Below are 19,770 nucleotides of genomic sequence, written 5' to 3' on the forward strand. Positions count from 1 at the left end.
TGTTAGTTGAGCCTAACCCTAATACTAACTCATGAAAATGTTACGGTTGGTAAGTGCGTGATTGCATTCGACTCCACCTCACAAGTCCAGGAAAGGTAATCTTATATAAGTAGTTTTATGCAGGCTGACCTAAAGCATATATCACCATTATCCCTAGATTTACTTTTGATTCCTCTCTCTCTCTCTCTTTATTTTTTTTAATTATGTTTATTATTTTACTGTTCTCCAGCTGCTTATGAGTGTTCTCATGTTTGACCTTTGTTATTTTTTATCAACCAACTCTATGCTAAATCTTCACGAAAGGTCTGTGCAAGTTATGTTCAGTTATTGTTCGATATTGTTGGCTGTGGCTTTATTAAGAAACCCAATGATGACCTCATCCTTTAGGGTAAACTGGTTAGTAATATGGTAAAAGGGCAGGGCAAGTAAAATATCCTAGGTTCAGATAACATTTTTCCTTTTTCAGTTGTCTTCTCCATGTAAAGCAGCCTGCATTTCCTTCCACATGACGGGGAGTGAAGATGTGAATATTATGGTGTAAAACAGCTCTAGGCTGAATACTCATGGGCTTGGGCTTTTAGATAAAGTGGAACTCGACCATAGGACTACTCTTAAAGTCGGGCCTTCTGCCCACATGTAAACGCCTTCCGCGTAAACAAGGCTCTCTTGTAAAGACGAAACAAATGAGGGGAAAATAAGTCCCTTTTCTAGACCCAATTGTTAGGTTGAAAAGGAGGGCCTTTTGAATTGGTGCTCTGATATCAAATTAAGTGACTAGTTACCCAAAAGCTAAAGCTTGCGGGTGCTGGGTTAAAAAATGTTTAGTCAAGCAAACTTAAAACTTTAATAATATAATTAAGATTTTGGATCAGGATCTTGGTTAAAAGAATTATCTACCTTTGTCTAATCAGCGGCGGGAAACGACCAAAAGTTTAGTCCCTTAATTTGGTATATTTGTCACCCTACCGTTGTCTTAAGAATGTATAAAATAGAAGAACCAAAATTTCAACTACAAATTCTAAATTCTATAGATTAAACTTGATATGTTGTTATATTACGCCAGTTCAATATAATTTACGCACTTCATATTCATGTTGCATGCAGATTGATGTCAAATGCCTTGGAAAGCCATTCCGGTTACTTCAATGGATGGGAATGAATGCGCTTGTTGTTTATATGCTAGCTGCATGCGAGCTATTTCCGGCAGCTATCCAAGGATTCTATTGGCGTTCCCCTGAAAATAACCTGGTATATGCCCCTCCCTTGTTATCTTTTTTCTCTTCCTAGATATTCCCTGATATTAGCCCCCCTAGCTCTACCTTATTGTGAAAAGAGTTTCTGGAATTTACATAAATTGCTTAGAATGCTGGCAACAGTACTTTTATAATAATACCTATTAAATGCTCTTAAAAAAAATTTCTTCCAAGCTCATTATAGGGTTTGAAGTTTGTATAGTGTTCGATATGGATCATAACTTTCATACCTGTAAATATTTGTAATATGCTTATGAATAAGGCTCTGTGTTGCTCAGTTGTCTCCAGAATCAGTATGTATCCAGTACTAGTGCTTCCTGCTTTGTTGCATTTAGATGGTCTAATTGGTTTTTCCTTTCTTTTTCTTTTTTCCATGCTAATTATTTTAGTGGTTTTTTGAGATAAAAAAAAAGTATGAAGTTGATGCTTCATTCTCCCTGCATCACTCTTGATTTTCTCAACCTTGAAGATGTCATTATTTGGGGGCTACTATGACAGATGCAACAATCCAAGGGGGAAAATCACTTGTTGACTAATCTTTAGAAAGTGGTTATCATATCATGACTGATACATCATTCTAGGAGGGAAAATCATTAGTTGACCAATCTTTTAGAAAGTGGTTGTCACACCATTGACTGATACATCATTCTAGGAGAGAAAATCATTAGTTGACCAATCTTGGACATGACTATCCTTAAAAAATATCTTATCACACTGACCGGCATTTCTCATGAACTAAAATATTCTTCTGTAGGTGAACATGACAGAATCTTTGCTCCAAACCATATTCCACTCCGAAAGGTGGGGCACGCTCGCTTTTGTTCTGCTAGAGATTCTATTCTGGTGTGTTGTTGCTGGTTTCCTCCATAAGAAAGGCATATACTTAAAGCTATAAGCTTACCAAGGTAAAGCAAAATTCACTACGGCTCACCTGTAAATAATATTCTTCCAAATGTATGTTCCAGATATTTTTCTATTGCTAGGAGTGCTTCGACATGTATTGAATATCGTATCACTATTACATGTTACATACTCAAAACTTCTGTGCATCAAACAGTTGTTAGCCTTTCTTGCTTGTATGTATGAACCAGATATACAGAAATTCATCAAATATTCCGGAAACACAAATATTTTGCTTTGACAATTTTGTGGACATCATCCATGACATCCTTGCTTATAATAAGCTTGTTTGATTCTAGAGAATTTGTATGGAGCTAACCTGAAAGTTCGTCAAAGAATTTGTATGGAGCTATCCTGAAAACAAGATCAGTCAAAGTTCATCAAAGAATTTGTAGAGAGCTATCCTGAAAACAAGATCAGTCAGAAAGTCGAAAAGCGAAATGACACTCTATAAACTACCTATTATTCCCTGTGCCTAAAATATCCCTCTCCTAAAGTTTTCCACTTTTGAGCACTAATCTGGGCCTTTCTCCTTGTAGGTCCTTTACGGGCAGCAACCTTTTTCCTCCTTTCTGCTGGTATACTTTCTTATCTTCCAAGACATCCAAAGAATGCACCAGAATTCATCAAGATAACATCTTGGCGGCTGGCTTTCGGTCATCTCCTTTGTCCTCTTCTCTCGATTCCTCAACTTTTATCACTGTATATAAATCTCTGCAGCGATTCAACCCAGTTTCAACCGAGAAAAAAACAAAAAACTAAGAGAAAATGAATAACAGCGCTGAGTCATCTAACGAAGGAAATCAGAAGGGTAACAACAGTGCCAGCAGTGGGTCACAGAACAGCAACGTGGCGGCGACGACAACAGCAGCAAATTACTCGGGAGTCGTGGCCCAACGAGCATTGTATGGATCGTATAAGCGTCGATTTGGGAGGAGGGCTTCGGGCAAATCTTCACCCAGTAGGCTTAGTAAGGTCACAGCTGCTGATAGCAACAATGGTTGATCTTTGGGTCGGTAGTTCTGATTATTGTTAGCATGTAATTTACTTTGTGTAGCAATTTGTTTGTGAATGTATGCGTATGTGGTAGTTATGTAAAGGTCGAAACAGAATGTAATGTCCTGATATGGAAGCTTTATAGGTAAAAGCAATGGGGTCTCTTCCCTTCCTTTTTATTAATAAAGAGCTTAAAGAAATATAAAATGGATGGAATGATTAATGAATTGATCAAATCGGGGGAGTAAATATATATTGTTATTAGTTAATGTTTTTACAGCAAGCCAATACATTAAGGATTTGCCTCGAAGCAAAATAAATAAATAATAAAATAAAATAAAATAAATAACTCAAAAAAAAAGTGGGGTCCTAATTCTTAAATTGCGATCAGGCTCGTGTCTCCTTATTTTCAAAGGACTGATACTAGGGATGCATTCGGTCAGGATACGGCTCAGATATGATGCTTACCATATCCATATCCGCTTACTCATCTCGGATACAAAAAAAAGTTCGTTAATATGTTCATTATAATTGAAAAGCTAAGATTAGACATCTTGATCATCAAAATTAACTACAAATCCACAATTTAAGAATCGAAACTATTGTAAGAGTATGACCAATATGTATTCAGATATCTTGGATACAGATACAGATAGATCACTACAAAAACATATCCGTAACCACATCCTATCGGTTATAGAGTGAGTAATCATATCCGTATCCTAACCGATACGGTTACGTATATTTTCTCGGATATAGATATGATTTAGCACCCCTAACTGGTACTATAGAAGTTGCGTTAAAAATGAAAATTAATTTAGGATTTACAATTTTATTTGTTGATATTTTCTGGAGAAATTTAATAAGTGAAAGGTTATAAGTTTGAATATTGGCTTTATTTCAAAAGTAAATAAAGTGTATAATAAAAACGCGGAAAAAGAGTACATGGGCCGGTTCAGTTGAACCGACGCGGTCCAAGTTTCAGCTTGTGTTTTGTTTTTCCCGCGCTTCAACGCACCGCTTTTATTTTAGAGAGAGAGAGAGAGAGAGAGAGAGGAGAGAGAGAGAGATCAAAATGGAGGTAGAAAGAGTTCGTCTTCTCAGCTTAGCAATCGAGTTCGGATTCGATGAGGAGTTCTCGAATCAATGCTTAGATCGCCTTGTCGATCTCTATGGTAACGAGCTCAATCGAAACCCTAATATTTCTCAATCCCACCCCCTTTCAACTTCGAAGTTTCGATTTTTTTTTTAGTTTTGAGATTGATTATGTAAATGGACACTGAAAATGTACTAGGTTCTAATTAGAAGCATACCAGGCCTAAAGATACGTTCTTGATGTTCGATTGGGATGAATTTGACGTTGAAATGGTTGCAGTTAATGGTTTATTTAGTTTATTAATTTTTGAGCTTGTTTTAAAAAAAAATAGAATTAATGCATCTCACAATCTTAATACATGATAACAAAGCAAAATTTTGAATAGTTTTGTGTTCACTTTGATAGTATGATGTCTTGACTTTCCATCGTGGGATTTTTTATTTTTTATTTATCATATATATATTTTTGCTAGTGTTGTTTGACAATGTTTGGTACTTCTTATAGTTGTCATATTTTACCGATAAAACTATTGGGTTCAAGCAGGCAATGTTTATATGATATGATCATATAATCAAGCTGAAAAATTGTAGGACACTTGTTTGAAGTGTGTTTTAAGTCATCATTGAGATGGAGTTATGTTGTTTTACTAAGATTCAAATCCTTTTGGGATTACACTTTGGTAGATACAATTTTAAACTCTTGAATTTTAGACGGAGGAATTCATTTCTACGTGCAGTTTGCAACGTGGTTTATCTTACTCACCATGATGAGTTATCTTACAGTGATGGGAGCCTTGAGTTATGATTTGAATTTTCAGAGAGCTCACATGATATCTATGGCTAGGCTCGGTCGAGGATTTACTTGGAACACTTGTGTGGCTTAAGATTGTTTCATATTTGATACTCACAATGGTACATCTATATTCTGATATTATGAGCCTTTAAGTACAGATATGCTAGTTATATGGTCCTCAGGACATACGTCATGAACATTCACATCAGATCCCTTTTCAAGTTGAAAGAGGAAGAAAAAATATTGCATTTTGAAGAGATTGCAGTCTGTTATAAATGAGAATGACTAATCTATTTCATGTAAAAATTAGCCCTAGATTAAATTTTAGGATGAGCATTCTTTAAGCCAGAGCTGCATTACAGTGAAGTTTTCACTAGCTAAAGTAATAACATTAACCCAAAGAAGAGGTAGGTATTTAAATTTGTCTCTCTCATTTTTCATTAACTAATAGAATGATTCTGATCACTCACTTCATCTCTTGGTTCAGGTGAGGATGGTAAAAATTTTGTCACTGTGGAGCACTGTGGTGATGATTTTCTTGCTGCACTTGCTGATGCTATGCAAGACACTGAGGAATGGGAAGATCTGGAAGCTATTGAATCTGAAGCCTGCGGTGCGTTAAGTAAAATTATAGAGAAGAAGGTAGCCAATAATCATGGTATAGAGAATGGGTCTTCATTTGGCAGTTCTGACATCGGAAAGGAAGATTTACATGGGCATTCAATGGATGAAGCTTTGAAGGCATCGACTTCCTTTGTTGTTGATGATGATTCAGATTTGGAAATCTTGAGCCAAAAGGATGGTCATCCCTTTAATACTAGTAGGAAACATGATAGAAGTGCCCCTCAGCGTGCGAGCAAACAACCCTTAATCTCAACAGTAAGTGGCCATTGTTCTTGCCTTGGTCTTCAACCATCTTTTATATTCTTTTTTTGTATTTTTTAGTGTGAACATGGAAATTCTACCTCCTATCCCATTTTGGGGAGAATATTCCTCTTTTTAGCAGTAGCCAGCCTTGGATCTTTGACCTTTTGCCCCTTGCACCAGTTATCTTTTGATCCCTGCAAACAACCAAGCCCCTCTTGGTTTTATTCTTCATATGTAGTTTGGTAACAGGTTTTATATGTTAGCAAGCTTTTACTCATGTCCAACACAAGAACTCTTAAACAGGATACATGATAGGAATATACATATGTGCATACATACATACATAGTATAAAATAGCAATGACATCCTTAGAGGATCAAGAAGCTCTTTTGTCACTACTTGTTTATCTATCTCGTTACATTGACATAGGTAATGTCACACCCTGGGCCCATGGGCCCTGTTGGCGCGTGTAAGCCATGAGACCCACAGAGAGCAACTCGATGTTGGCTAACATCTACTTGCCAAATTGCTGGCACTTAGTTACCCTCGAGTCTTGGCTTTTCTCTATTTAAACCACAAAATTTTCTTCACGCTAGTCTATATGAGACTAAAGTGTGGGGGTATCACAATCACCCCACCTTATAAAGAGACATGACAATTGGCACATCCCAGTGTCACTGCCAGGCGATTTGGATTCTAGAGGTGGCTCCTAGGAGTTCTAGAGATGGCTCCCACCACATCCACACTTCCAGTGCGGTGTAGCACTTAGTCTTTCATAGCACTTAGTTCCACACTTCTGGCTAGCAACCTGCTCTGATACCATTTTGTCACACCCCGGACCCATGGGCCCTGTTGACGCGTGCAAGCTGTGGGACCTACCAAGAGCAAGTTGGCTTAAATCCACTACCAAAATGCTAGCACTAGTTGTTCTTGGGCCTTTGGCTTTTTTCTATTTAAACTACAATGTAAGCAAAGCATGACATGAGTTTGGATGATTATGGGAGCAATGTAACACTTGTTTACAACTTTTTCTTCACATGTACATCCATGTAGCTAGACTTTCTATTCTTTGACAACAGTGATGTCCTATTTTTCTACTTGATAATTGCATGAGAAATATCTGAGTAATAGGACATGGATGTCTAAGTGTTCGACATAACAAGATAAACTTGAATAATTAATGGTAGCTGGTTTATTGGTGGCGTGATCAAGTCCTTACTTACCTTTGCAATACAAACAGAGCTGGAGTCAAGCGAGAACTGCTGCAACTTAGCTGCCTTTGGATCATTCCAAGATGTATGAGTAATTTCTTCCAGTAAAGATTGGTTCTGAGGTTGAGACATAGACTTCAGGTTCTGTGCTTCAGTTTTCTGAGTGACAATTTCCAAATACTTGTGAAGTCTTGTGCCAGCAACTAGCATCTTTTTGTTCCACATACAACTACCCTTTCTACCCATGTGTTGTGGAATGGGTATTCAGAAGCTACACAATGTATTTTCTTTTAATTGTGAAATAATTATCTAGGAAACATTTCTTCACCTTTGGTGCTAGTCATATGCATTTGTATATTGTTCAAATATCAAACAATTGATAGTGCTGGTAAGCAGCAAAATGGAACTTTGAAGTTTACTAGGACAGTAGGACTAGGACACATTTGTTATCTGTCATCTGGTACTCGGACGAGCATCTTACCGAAAGGATGAGCACTGGCCTTGATGATTATTCATATGTCAGATATAACTAGTTGTCAGATATAACTAGTTATATCTGACTGGTATTTTGACTTTGTTCATAAATTATGCCTTGCCATCTAAGCATATTTTATTCATTATTTGAAGGTGTATGAAAGTGTCAATAAACAAGGAGCAATTCCATCACGTTCTAATGGTGATCTATGCAACGATGCAATGAAAGATGGTCATGGGAGACTAGGATACAATGAGCTGCAGGCCATGGATGACATTGAATTGGCTAATGTGGTAGTATTTGGTAATATGACGTTTCGATCACTGCAGTATCAAGCTTGTAAGGCAGCTACTGAGAATAGAGATTGCTTTGTTCTTATGCCCACTGGTGGAGGCAAAAGTTTATGTTACCAGGTCGCATTCTCTCTGTTAATGTAGTGGTAGTCTTTAGAAAAGTACACATGGCATTTTGTTTTATACATGCTTTGAATGTATCTGCAAACTCTTCAGATATGGATGCTATCCAATATTAATCAAGAGAAAACATGTGACAAATAGGGTTAGGAATAATTTGACATAACTTTGTTATTAACAAACCTGATAATTGGAACATGCCCCTAAAATTGAGAATAATGTTTAATTGATATGATTTGGTTTTGTAGTCTTTTTCTGCATATTTAAGTAAACACTTTGTCTCCAAGTTGCTAGAGATCTTGAACACAGTTTTCCATTCAATTCGAGAGAAGAATTAATCGAGCAAGTGAAGACAGATGTTTAATGAGAAACAGCAGCACATATGCAGTAAAATGTCTAAGATGATAAGGTTAACAAAATTTCTGGCAATTAAGAATCCAAAAATCATTTCTTATATTATCATTTAAGTCTGCACAATTCCTGGAAAATAGTTGCCTTATTCTGCTCAGATATCATATATTTTTTAAATAAATCTAAAATGTATTCTTGCATTTGAAAGGCAAATCTTATAATAAATTGCAGCTCCATCATATATCAGTTGACAGTTTCACTGATTCTATCATTTCATTTCAGCTCCCTTCAACTCTCCATCCAGGTGTAACCATTGTAGTATGCCCCTTACTCTCACTGATTCAGGATCAGATCATTACGCTGAACATGAAGTACGGCATACCAGCAACATTTCTAAACTCTCAACAAACTACTTCACAGGCATCGGCTGTCATGAGAGAACTGAGGTGGGGAATCTATTATATGTTCTTTTTCTTTTTCATTCTAATAAGAGCATTGTATAATTTCTATAAAATAAAGCATCCCATTGTGTGCGCTTCGAAGGGTTATATTATATGCTTTTCCTTTTTTCCTCAATAAAAGCATTGGCTATGATGAAGCAAATGCATTCAAAAACAGCATGAACGTGTGACCTCCATTACAAGCAAGTCCTTTACCTCTCTTCCAAGTTCTTTTTCTATAGCCTAAAGAAGTCCAAAGTTGTGGGATTGTAATGCAATAACTTCAGGCCTAGGAAGATTCCTTTTTTCATTTGTTGTTCATTGACAGGAAAGATGCACCATCCTGCAAGCTCTTGTATGTCACTCCTGAAAGAATAGCTGCAAATTTTTCATTTATGGAAACCTTACGATGTCTTCATCAGAAGGTAGCTGTTACGCTTCTTAAACTTCTGAATGCACTTCATCTTTCTTTATGATTGTAATATTAATCATTTGAGGTATTGCTGGAGAGAAGGGTCTAATGATAGTTACTATCTTTCAGGGTCTACTAGCAAGGTTTGTGATTGATGAAGCACATTGTGTAAGGTAAGGTATTTCCAATGCTAGGCGTTTTAACAGTCATGGTCTAGATTGTTAACATTGCCAGGGAGTTAATGAAAATTTTAGAAATTAGTACGAAGTCTCTCTAAATTTTACTTTACAATATTGTGATTCACAGTCAATGGGGCCATGATTTTCGTCCAGATTATAGAGCCCTTGGATGCCTTAAGCAGAATTTTTATCGAGTTCCTATAATGGCCTTAACTGCAACTGCAACCCACACCGTCCGAAAGGTAGTATTTGACATTTCTTCTCCATTATTCTTTCGAGCAGAATTGAAGTTTTTAAATTTGATTTACATATGCAGGACATCTTGAATACCCTGAAAATACCAGATGCTCTTGTTCTGGAGACGAGTTTTGATAGGCCTAACCTGAAGTATGAAGTCGTGGGTAAATGCAAAGATCCATTGAAGCAGCTTGGGCAGCTGCTGAAAGAGAGATTCAAGAACATGTGTGGAATAGTATATTGCCTCTCGAAAAGTGAGTGTGTGGAAGTCTCTAATTATTTAAATCAGAAGTGTAAGGTGAAAACGGTATATTATCATGCTGGTTTAGCCGCTCGTCAGAGAGTTTCTGTTCAAAAGAAATGGCATACCGGAGAAGTTCATGTTGTTTGTGCGACAATTGCATTTGGAATGGGAATAGACAAAGCTGATGTTGTGAGTCTTGCTAGAACTTGCACTTTCTGCTTCTGTTATTCTTATAACTACAAGCTGCATATAGTTCCTTAGAGGTTTTATGGTATGCAGTTATTAATACTTCAACTTTGCAGAGGTTTGTAATCCACAACACCTTGTCTAAATCAATCGAAAGCTATTACCAAGAATCAGGGAGAGCAGGAAGAGACGGTCTACCCGCAGCATGCATTGCACTTTACCAGAAGAAAGATTTTAGTCGAGTTGTGTGCATGCTACGTAGTGGACAAGGTTCTAGAAGCGAAAGCTTTAAGGCAGCTATGACCCAAGCAAAGAAAATGCAGGGATATTGTGAACTGAAGGTACCTCATAATTTCGTATTTTGCTTAGTGCCATGCTGATGTGCCTCACAATTACTACATATTCCCGTTATGATTTCTTGTCTCCCGTTTTCCCATTTGTACATGAATTAAATAAATCTATATCTTAGACTGAGTGCAGGAGGCAAGCACTTTTGGATCATTTTGGAGAATGCTTCAACAGAGATGTCTGTAAATATGGATCCAGTCCCTGTGATAACTGCACTAAGATGTTGGGTTGAGTCTATATGTATGATTTTAAAGTGTGCCTGAGCTCAATTATTAAAGTTCCTGTAAGATGTGTTTGTGGTTCACCTTCTATGTTTCAATATCACTGTATTCACATTATAACTTTTGGTTATATCTGTATCTTTCAGAGGCAGCATAAGTGAAGTAGTTTGAGCTCTAACTTTTGATCCCTCATCACCCAGGATCCCATATTTGAAGACCTAAAACTGAGAATTGCCTTCAAAAACTTCAATACAGGTTACTACTTTTCTACTTTTTCTGAATATAAATTTTATATAATTCACATCATGTTCACTTTTTCATTTTGCTGTTTTGTTCCTTAAATGGGGAGTTCGTATTTGTTATTTATTGGTTAAATGTGCAACCTCTCCCGTTACAAGTAACAAATTTCTGTTCTGCGGCTTCTGCCAAAGGATACACTTATCTTTCGCTGGTTACTGAAATGTATAACCTTTCTTTTCTAACTTATGCTAGATCCCTCTGCACAAGTGTGTGTTACACATAGAAAATTAGCAGAAGATACAATCAGTTCAACAAAACAAACTAGAGTATTCAAATATGATTATACTGTTCAGCTCAAATAAGTTCAGTGGTCCTTTTGGTTATAGATAGACAGTAAGGCTCTTGTGTTTTGGTTGATATGGATGTCTTGTGAAGAGGGTGGATGGTGATGTTATGGTAAGTTAAGGGGAAGTTTGGGGTTTGTTTAGTTGTCGAGAAATAAGTGGGCGAGGAGATTTTCATCCAAAGTATCTCAAGGCCATGCAAGATTGTAGAAAAAGCTTGTGGGTACATTTGTACATGATTATCTATATATCTGTTTATTTTCTTCAAATAGAGTTTCAATAACCAAACAGACAGTAATCCCTTCGACACAGTCAGCGTGATCTGCATGCGTCATTTGATTATGTTACAACGGGAGGCTTTACAGACACAGAAGATGTCTATACAAAAATGGATAACATCCAAAGTATCTCAAGGCCATGCAAGATTGTAGAAAAAGCTTGTGGGTACATTTGTACATGATTATCTGTATATCTATTTACTTTCTTCAAATAGAGTTTCAATAACCAAACAGACAATAATCCCTTCAACACATTCAGGTGTAATCTGCATGCGTCATTTGATTATGTTACAATGGGGGGCTTCACAGACACAGAAGATGTCTATACAAAAGTAAATAATAACAACACTGAATAAATACAGTGAAGACAAAGAGAACAACACATAAGGATTTAACGTGGTTCGATCAGTATGACCTACGTCCACGGACGAGAACAGCAGAGAACTTCACTAATCACAAAAGAGAATATTACAAAGGGAGATCACTCTAATATCTCACCAAACCCACACAAAGAAGAGACGAACTCTTTTTGCTTTTTCTCTTCAACTCTCTTTCTTTTTCTTTTTGTTCCGGATCTCTGTTCGATGTTGTAACCTTTCACCACTATTCTATTTATAACCTTCAAAAGGGTTGATGGAACAGTGTTTTGGGTTGGTGGAACAGTAATAGGGTTGGTGAGTTTTGAATTCAAAGTCAAAAAATAAGAAATCTCCACATTAACTTTGAATATGAAGATCTTCTATTCACTCATGCCGTCTCGATAGAAGCTCTTTACGAGCTTAACATCCGCTTTGTTGAACTCACAGCAATTCGAGACAATGCTCGAACTTGCGTGAAGATACGAGCTTCGTCATTATATCTGTTAGATTATCTGCAGTACCAATTTTCTTAATTTTAATGACTTTAATTTCTCTGATAAAATGATACCTGATATCTATTTATTTGGTTCTTTCATGATACATCTAATGCTTCGTCAAATGTACATCACTCTAGCTGTCACAAAATACCGTAGTAATACTTTGGTGTAAGCTGGTATCTTCAACCAAACATCTTAACCAAATAGCTTCTTTCACTGTTTTTGTCACTGCCATATACTCTGTCTCTGTGGTAGACAAAGCAATTGTCGACTGCAGAGTCGCTTTTCAACTAACGGAACTACCTGAAAGAGTGAATATATAAACTGTTAGGAATCGTCTCTTATCCAAATCGTCTGCATAATCTGAATGAGAATAGCCAAGTATTCTGCAATCTGAGTTTGTGTTCCTGCCCAAATATAAACCAATATATGAAAGAATCATCATTGAGTTTTTTATGATAAACACAACTATCATATTTACTCCTAGAGTAATCATACTCAAACATGAAAGTATCAAATCTTAAATACCATTCTCGGAGACTGTTTCAAGCCATAAAGAAATTTCTTCAACCTACACACATGATCTTTTTTACCTTTAACAACGAGACCCTCTGGTTGATGTATAAAGATCTGTCCTTCAAGCTCGCAATGTAGAAAAGCCGTCTTCACATAAAGTTGCCCAAGCTCCAAATTAAATGAGCAACCATAGAAAGCAATACGCGTATTGATGTGTGTTTTACATCAGGAGAGAATACTTCATTGAAGTCCATACCTTCGGTCTGACAGTAGCCTTTAGCTACCAAGCATGCTTTGTACCTTACAAAGTTTGTATCCAAAGTTTTTTCTTTCTTCTTAAACACCCATTTATAACCAACGATCTTTTGTCCCCTTGGTAGCTTCACCAACTCTCATGTTTGGCTCTTGTGAAGAAACTTCATCTCTTCAGTCATCGGAAAGTCCAATCTGCAGCCTCATTGCCATTAATAGTCTCATTGTAAGTAGAAGGTTCTAGAATCTCAATCGATTTTGTTATACTCAAAGCGTAAGCAGGCATATCTGCATAGCGTTGAGGAGGTCAGATATGTCTTTTTGTTCTCCCGGTAGCAATACTGTACTGTTGCTCTTGCGGTGTATTAGCATCTGAAGTTAAACTTTTCACAGTGTCAACTGGTTCAACATGAGCGCCCCTCAAGCACTCTCTTTAAAATTGAGCTCTCTAGTTTCACCTGCTTGCTAGACTCTTTTTTAGTACATGTGGTATCAATAACAAACTCTTTTCTCGGGTGAAGCATTGATTTTTCATCAAAAGTAACATCCCTACTAATAATAAAGTTAGGTGATTTGGGATCAAAACATCACAATTTATATCTCTTCACCTTAGTAGCGTATCCTAGAAAGATAGCTTTCTTTGTTATGGGTTCAAGCTTAAGGTCATTAACATGAAAATAAGCAGAGCAACCAAATACTCTAAATGAGAATAATTAGCCGGAGCACCAGACTATACCTCTTATGGAGTCTTAAAATTAATTGTTGTAGAAGGAGATCTGTTTAGATCTGTTTGTTAAATAGTAAGCTGTATTGACTGCATCAGCCCAAAAGTCTTTTGACAAACCGGCATTAGAGAGCATGCATCGAGCTCTCTCCAAAAGTGTTTTGTTCATCCTTTTTGCAACTCTATTTTGTTGTGGTGTATGTCGAACTGTACGATGACACACAATACCTTTATTCTTGCAAAATTGGTCAAACTCTGCGGAACAAAACTCCATTCCGTTATCAGTTTTGAGGCGCTTCACTTTCTTTCATGTTTGCTTCTCAATCATAACATTCTATTGTTTAAAAGGTTGCAAACAAATCACTCTTATGCTTCAAAGGATACACCCAAATTTTTTTAGAATAATCATCAATTAATGTTAGCAGAAAACGAGCTCCACCTTTTGATGGAACCTGAGAGGGACCTAAAACATCTGAATGAATATAATCTAAAGTATCTGAATGAATATAATCTAAAGTATCTTTAGTTCTGTGGACATCGATACTAAAGGAGATACAATGGTGTTTACTGAAAATATAATGCTCACAAAAGTTTAGCTTACTAGTTTTCTGACCACAAAGCAGACCTTATTTGTTCAATAGATCTAGTCCTCTCTCACTCATATGCCCTAACCGCATATGTCACAAACGTGTAGTGTCAGAATCTGAATCCTTTGAGGATGACACTGCTACAGCACCTGTAACTATACTGCCTTCAAGGATATAGATGGTATTTACCTTCTTTCCTTTCATCACAACAAGAGAGCCTTTACTAACTCTCAAAATTACACCTTCAGTCGAAAACTTAAAACCATTTGAGTTAAGAGTGCCTAAAGAAATAAGGTTTTTCTTTAACTCTGGTATATACCGGACATTGCTCAATGTTATAACAATATTATCATGGGTTACCATCAATAGATTGATATGTGACAAAGCAATCCATATGTGGACACATATGATAGGAACAACGCGAATTAAGAACTCACTCATCTTGTGAATGAATATTAACACTAACTGAAAGAACTTTATGTGAACTAGAAGACTCTTCAGTTATAGTGACAACTAAAGGTTTCACCTCCCCAGACTTCGATTGTGAATTATCCTTTGCTTTGAGCGTTGGACAATTAGGTTTTATATGCTCATACTTGTGACAGTAATAACGTTCTATATTTTTTCTTTGCCTAGATTTTGATCTAGACATATTTTTAGATTTGCTTCTACCACCAACACCCTTTTCAGGACGACCACAAGTGAACAAGCCTTCAGCTTGATCATTTCCACCTAAGACAAACACTTTTTGCCTTAATTCTTTTGAATGTAATGTAGATTTGACATCCTCTAAAGAAAGTGTATCTCTACCGTATAACATGCTATTAACAAAATTCTCATAAGAATGAGGTAATATTGTAATAAACATAACAAAATAAGGGCTTAATCTTCTTTATCAATTTTAACATCAATATTTTTTAAATCCATAAGAATAGTGTTAAGTTCATCCAAATGGTCTTTAATCCGCATATCTTCCTTCATGCGAAGGGTGAAGAGGTGTTGTTTTAAGTAGAGCTTGTTCGTTGGATATTTCGTTATGTACAAGCTCTCCAACTTGAACCACAAGTTGGCGGCAGTATCTTCATTGGCAACCTCCTGCAGGCCTCATCGGCTAAATAGAGCTGTATGACACTATGCACATTTATCTCCAGCTCTTCTTTCTCATTATCGGGTATGGATTCCGACAACTTGTCTTTTCCGAACAAGAATTTGAACAATCCTTATTGTACTAGGAGAGTCCTCATTTTTACTCTTCACAAACTGAAGCTGTTTCTCCCATTGAATTTTTTACTTTTTATTTTACAGAAGACATCTTGAAGCCTACTAGCATAATGACTCTAATTGTGAACAGTAACCGTACTTGTAAAATAGTGCACGGTGCCCTAAGCCAGGCTCTGATATCAGTTTGTTGCAGCATGGGGCTTAACAGACACAAAAGATGTCTATACAAAAGTGAGTAATAACAACACTGAATAAACAAAGTGAAGATAAAGAGAACAAAACAAAAGAATTTAACGTGATTCGGTCAGTATGACCTATGTCCACGGGCGAGAACAACAGAGAATTTCACTAATCACAAAAGAAAAGATTACAAAGGGAGATCACTCTAGTATCTCACCAAACTCGCACAAAGAAGAGAACACTCAAAGAAAACTCTCTTTTTGTTTTTTCTCTTCAACTCTCTCTTTCGTCTTCTCTTTGTTCTGGATCTCTGTTCGATGTTCTAGCCTTTCACCACTCTCCTCTATTTATAGCCTTCAAAAGGGTCGGTGGAACAATATTTTGAGTTGGTGGAACAGTGTTTTGGGTTGGTAGAACAATTATAGGGATGGTGAGTTTTGAATTCAAAGTAAAAAAATAACAGATTGCATTAGCATTTTTAGTGAAGAACCATTTTAATTAGAACGTGCTAAAAGTGTGAACGATGCTGTTTGATTTCCATTACTATTGTATGAATTAAATCAAGGGCTTTTTGTTTTTAGGTCCATTTGTTTACCTAGCTTTATCTTTAAACCCAAGAATTATTAGGTGTATCTTTAAACCCAATTCCAAAATATAATACTCTCATATGTGGGTCCCCCTATATAAGGAAATTGGGTTTAAAGATAAATACAAAAAGAAAGTTGGGTTTAAAGATACAACTAATAATACTTGGGTTTAAAGATAAAGCTAGATAAACAAATGGACCTAAAAACAAAAGGCCCTTAAATCAATGATAAATGAGCCCTGACATAATTACATGTGTAACTGACAAGGACTTTGAATTATTTTGTAGGGCGATTTGTACTGCTCGCAATCAAACCTGAAATGCAATGTCTATTATCCTAAGCTCGCCAGTAGCAAACTCCATATTTACTCGAGTGAGGTTTGTTGATAGGTTTACCAGATTATTAGCATATTTGGTTGTACTTTCGGATCACAAAACTAAGACATCAACAAAAGGAAACAAGCTCTGCAAGTTCGAAAATGAGGCAGTGTTTCCTGTTTGGTTTCTCCTCTGTGTATTTGCACCTCTTTTAGCTCTTTTACTTGCAGTATTGTTAGGAAAGAATATATGTTAGGAAATAATATATATATATAGTATATATTTTATATGGATGTTTGGAAAGAATATATGTTAGGAAATAATATATATAGTATATTGTTTTCCCTGATTATTAGCCTGTGATTACAGGTTTGTACGCTATATATTGAACACTCTGTGAATAATAAGAAAATGACCTTTCATCCCAATTTTATCATGGTATCAGAGCCTAAAATAAGATCCAAACCCTAAAATTCCCACCAACACCGACGAAGAAGAGCCGGACCAACCATCAGATCTAGCGGCTTCGCCTCCCTCCCCCTTCCTTCGTTTTTTTTTCGGCCCACCCTCCACCATGTCTCAAACATCCAAAAACACCGACGAACCTGAATCCTCCACCAACGTGGTGGATAAACCCACCAAGGTGGATACTTCTTCACCATACTACATCCATTCAAATGATTCTCCGGGTAGTTTGATCACTACCACTATTCTGGTTGGCTCTAATTAGGTTGGCTCTAATTATGAGGAATGGTCGAGATCTTTTCGGCTTTCTCTTGTTTCCCGACGTAAGTGGGGATTTATTGATGGCTCCATTGTTAAACCTGTTTCCGCTGCACAGATTCTTGACTGGGATTGTGTTCAGGCTATGCTGGTGCAATGGATTTTGAATAGTATTGATTCTTCCCTGCGGAAGACGATACCTTATTTTGAAGAAGCGCGTCCTCTGTGGGCGTTACTGAAGAAACGTTTTAATGTTGGCAATGGTCAGCGCAGACAGCAGATCAAGAAGGCGTTGTCTCGTTGTCGTCAGTCCAAGACTATGTCAGTTGCAGAATATTTTGGGATGTTGCAACCATTATGGGATGCTTTGGCTACTTACAATCCAGTCCCTGTTTGTCGTTGTGGGAAGTGTGAATGTGACTTGGGGGAATTATTTCAGGCTCGCTTTGATGAAGAATGTTTTCATGATTTTTTGGCTGGCATCAATGAAGAATTATACAGTAATGTACGATCTACTCTTCTTGCACAAGATCCTACACCTACTTTGGATAGAGCATATCAGGCAATGTTGGCTCAGGAGACATTGCGATTGGGGAATCGTGTTGATGCTGAACGTGATGAAGTTATGGCCATGGCTGTTCGTACTGCACCCTCAGGTAACCGTCGATCTGATTCGGGTGACAGATCTAAATTTGTGTGTACCTATTGCTCTAAATCAGGCCACGAGGAATCCCATTGCTTTGCAAAGAATGGGTATCCCGACTGGTGGCAGGCGGAGCGTGGGGCTGGTGCACAGCGCGGAGGTGGACGCGGACGCGGGACTGGGTTCGCGGCTGGATAGGGTCGTGGCAGCGCTGGCGGAGCTGCCAGGCTCGGTAGAGGGACAACGGCAGGCAGGGGCGCCGAGGTGCGTGCAGTGCAGGCGGGTTCGAATGTCTCTGGTGAATCCCCATTACCTGGTATGTCTACTGAACAGTGGCAACAGGTTATTGGAATTTTTTCCAAGGCCGTTGCTACTACTTCAGATGATCGCTTGATGGGTAAGTACTATGCTAATTCCTGGATTATCGATACTGGAGCTTCGAGTCATGTTACTGGAGATATGAGTTTATTATCTAATATTTGTGAGATGCCACCCTGTCCTGTTGGTCTGCCTGATGGCAAGAAGGCTATTTCCACTAGTTTTGGTTCAGTGCATTTTAAATGTGGATTGATTTTGAGTCGTGTGTTATTAGTACCTGAGTTCAACTGTAATTTAATTTCTGTGTCTCATTTGTCTGATGACTTGGATTGTTTGGTGCACTTCACAAAAACTCTTTGTGTTATACAGGACCGCAGCTTGAGGACCCTGATTGGAGTAGGTGAACGAAGAGATGGACTTTATTATCTGCGGGATGACTCAGGAGTGTATGCGCATACAGTTGATGGAGGTGATTTGGTGGATTTGTGGCATAGGCGTTTGGGGCATCCTTCAGAGAAAGTAGTCAGGTCGTTACCTTTTATTTATAGCACTAGTCAGTCTGCTAATAAAGCTTGTGGTGTGTGTCATCAAGCTAAACAGACTAGAGATAAATTTCCAGTTAGTGTGAATAAATCTAAGTGCATTTTTGAGATGTTACATTGCGATCTTTGGGGTCCCTATCATACTCAGTCGTCGTGTGGTGCTCGTTATTTTTTGACTATATTGGATGATTTTTCTCGTTCAGTGTGGGTGTTCCTTTTATTTGATAAGTCTGAAGTAACTCGATTTTTCAAATCATATTTTGCTATGATTGAAAGACAATTTGATGCTGTGGTAAAAATTGTTCGGAGTGATAACGGGACAGAATTTAATTGTATGAAGAAATTTTTTTTCGAAAAAGGGATTTTATTTCAATCATCGTGTGTTGGTACTCCTCAACAAAATGGGAGAGTAGAGAGGAAGCACTGTCACATTTTAAATATTGCTCGAGCACTTAGATTTCAGGCAAATCTACCTATTAGTTTCTGGGGAGAGTGTGTGTTGGCTGCTGTTTACCTTTTAAATCGTACCCCCACACCCTTGCTTGATGATAAAACTCCATATGAAATTTTGTTTGGCATGTCACCTAAGTATGATGAACTTCGTATATTTGGTTGTTTATGTTATACCCATAACCAGAGGTCTAAGGGTGATAAATTTCTGAGTAGGAGTCGAAAATGTGTTTTTGTTGGTTATCCTCATGGGCAGAAAGGGTGGAAGTTATATGATCTAGACACGCATGAATATTTTGTTTCGAGAGATGTGGATTTTTGTGAAACTAGTTTTCCATTTGCTGCTGAGTCGAGTACTTCTGTAAAGCATT

General features: G+C 37.4%; 1 protein-coding gene and 1 pseudogene across 4 annotated transcripts; both read left to right on the forward strand.

Moving 5' to 3' along the window:
• Positions 1-3,313, forward strand: part of LOC109831863 — a 10,041-nt pseudogene extending 6,728 nt beyond the window's left edge.
• Positions 4,207-16,912, forward strand: LOC109831864 (ATP-dependent DNA helicase Q-like 1). Of its 4 annotated transcripts, none has more exons than XM_020399330.1 (12): positions 4,207-4,324; positions 5,525-5,916; positions 7,743-8,003; positions 8,637-8,800; positions 9,123-9,219; positions 9,336-9,379; positions 9,513-9,627; positions 9,702-10,055; positions 10,169-10,393; positions 10,522-10,688; positions 10,822-10,876; positions 16,694-16,912. In XM_020399330.1, exons 1-10 carry the CDS (start codon positions 4,225-4,227, stop codon positions 10,630-10,632), a joined length of 1,863 nt encoding a protein of 620 aa, XP_020254919.1. In that variant the 5' UTR covers positions 4,207-4,224; the 3' UTR covers positions 10,633-10,688; positions 10,822-10,876; positions 16,694-16,912. The 4 variants fall into 4 exon arrangements, with proteins under 4 accessions (XP_020254919.1, XP_020254918.1, XP_020254920.1 ...); XM_020399329.1 differs by having other exon boundaries at positions 10,522-10,683; positions 10,768-10,876; XM_020399331.1 differs by having other exon boundaries at positions 10,522-10,683.

This window comes from Asparagus officinalis, chromosome 2, assembly GCF_001876935.1.
Source record: "Asparagus officinalis chromosome 2, Aspof.V1, whole genome shotgun sequence".
NCBI lineage: Eukaryota > Viridiplantae > Streptophyta > Magnoliopsida > Asparagales > Asparagaceae > Asparagus > Asparagus officinalis.

Excerpts from the sequence above, each read along its gene's own strand:
- LOC109831864 (XM_020399330.1), top strand. The coding sequence starts at position 4,225 with ATGGAGGTAGAAAGAGTTCGTCTTCTCAGCTTAGCAATCGAGTTCGGA. Across the intron at positions 8,004-8,636 it reads GCAAAAGTTTATGTTACCAG|CTCCCTTCAACTCTCCATCC; the intron begins GTCGCATTCTCT and ends ATTTCATTTCAG. Across the intron at positions 9,380-9,512 it reads GATGAAGCACATTGTGTAAG|TCAATGGGGCCATGATTTTC; the intron begins GTAAGGTATTTC and ends TGTGATTCACAG.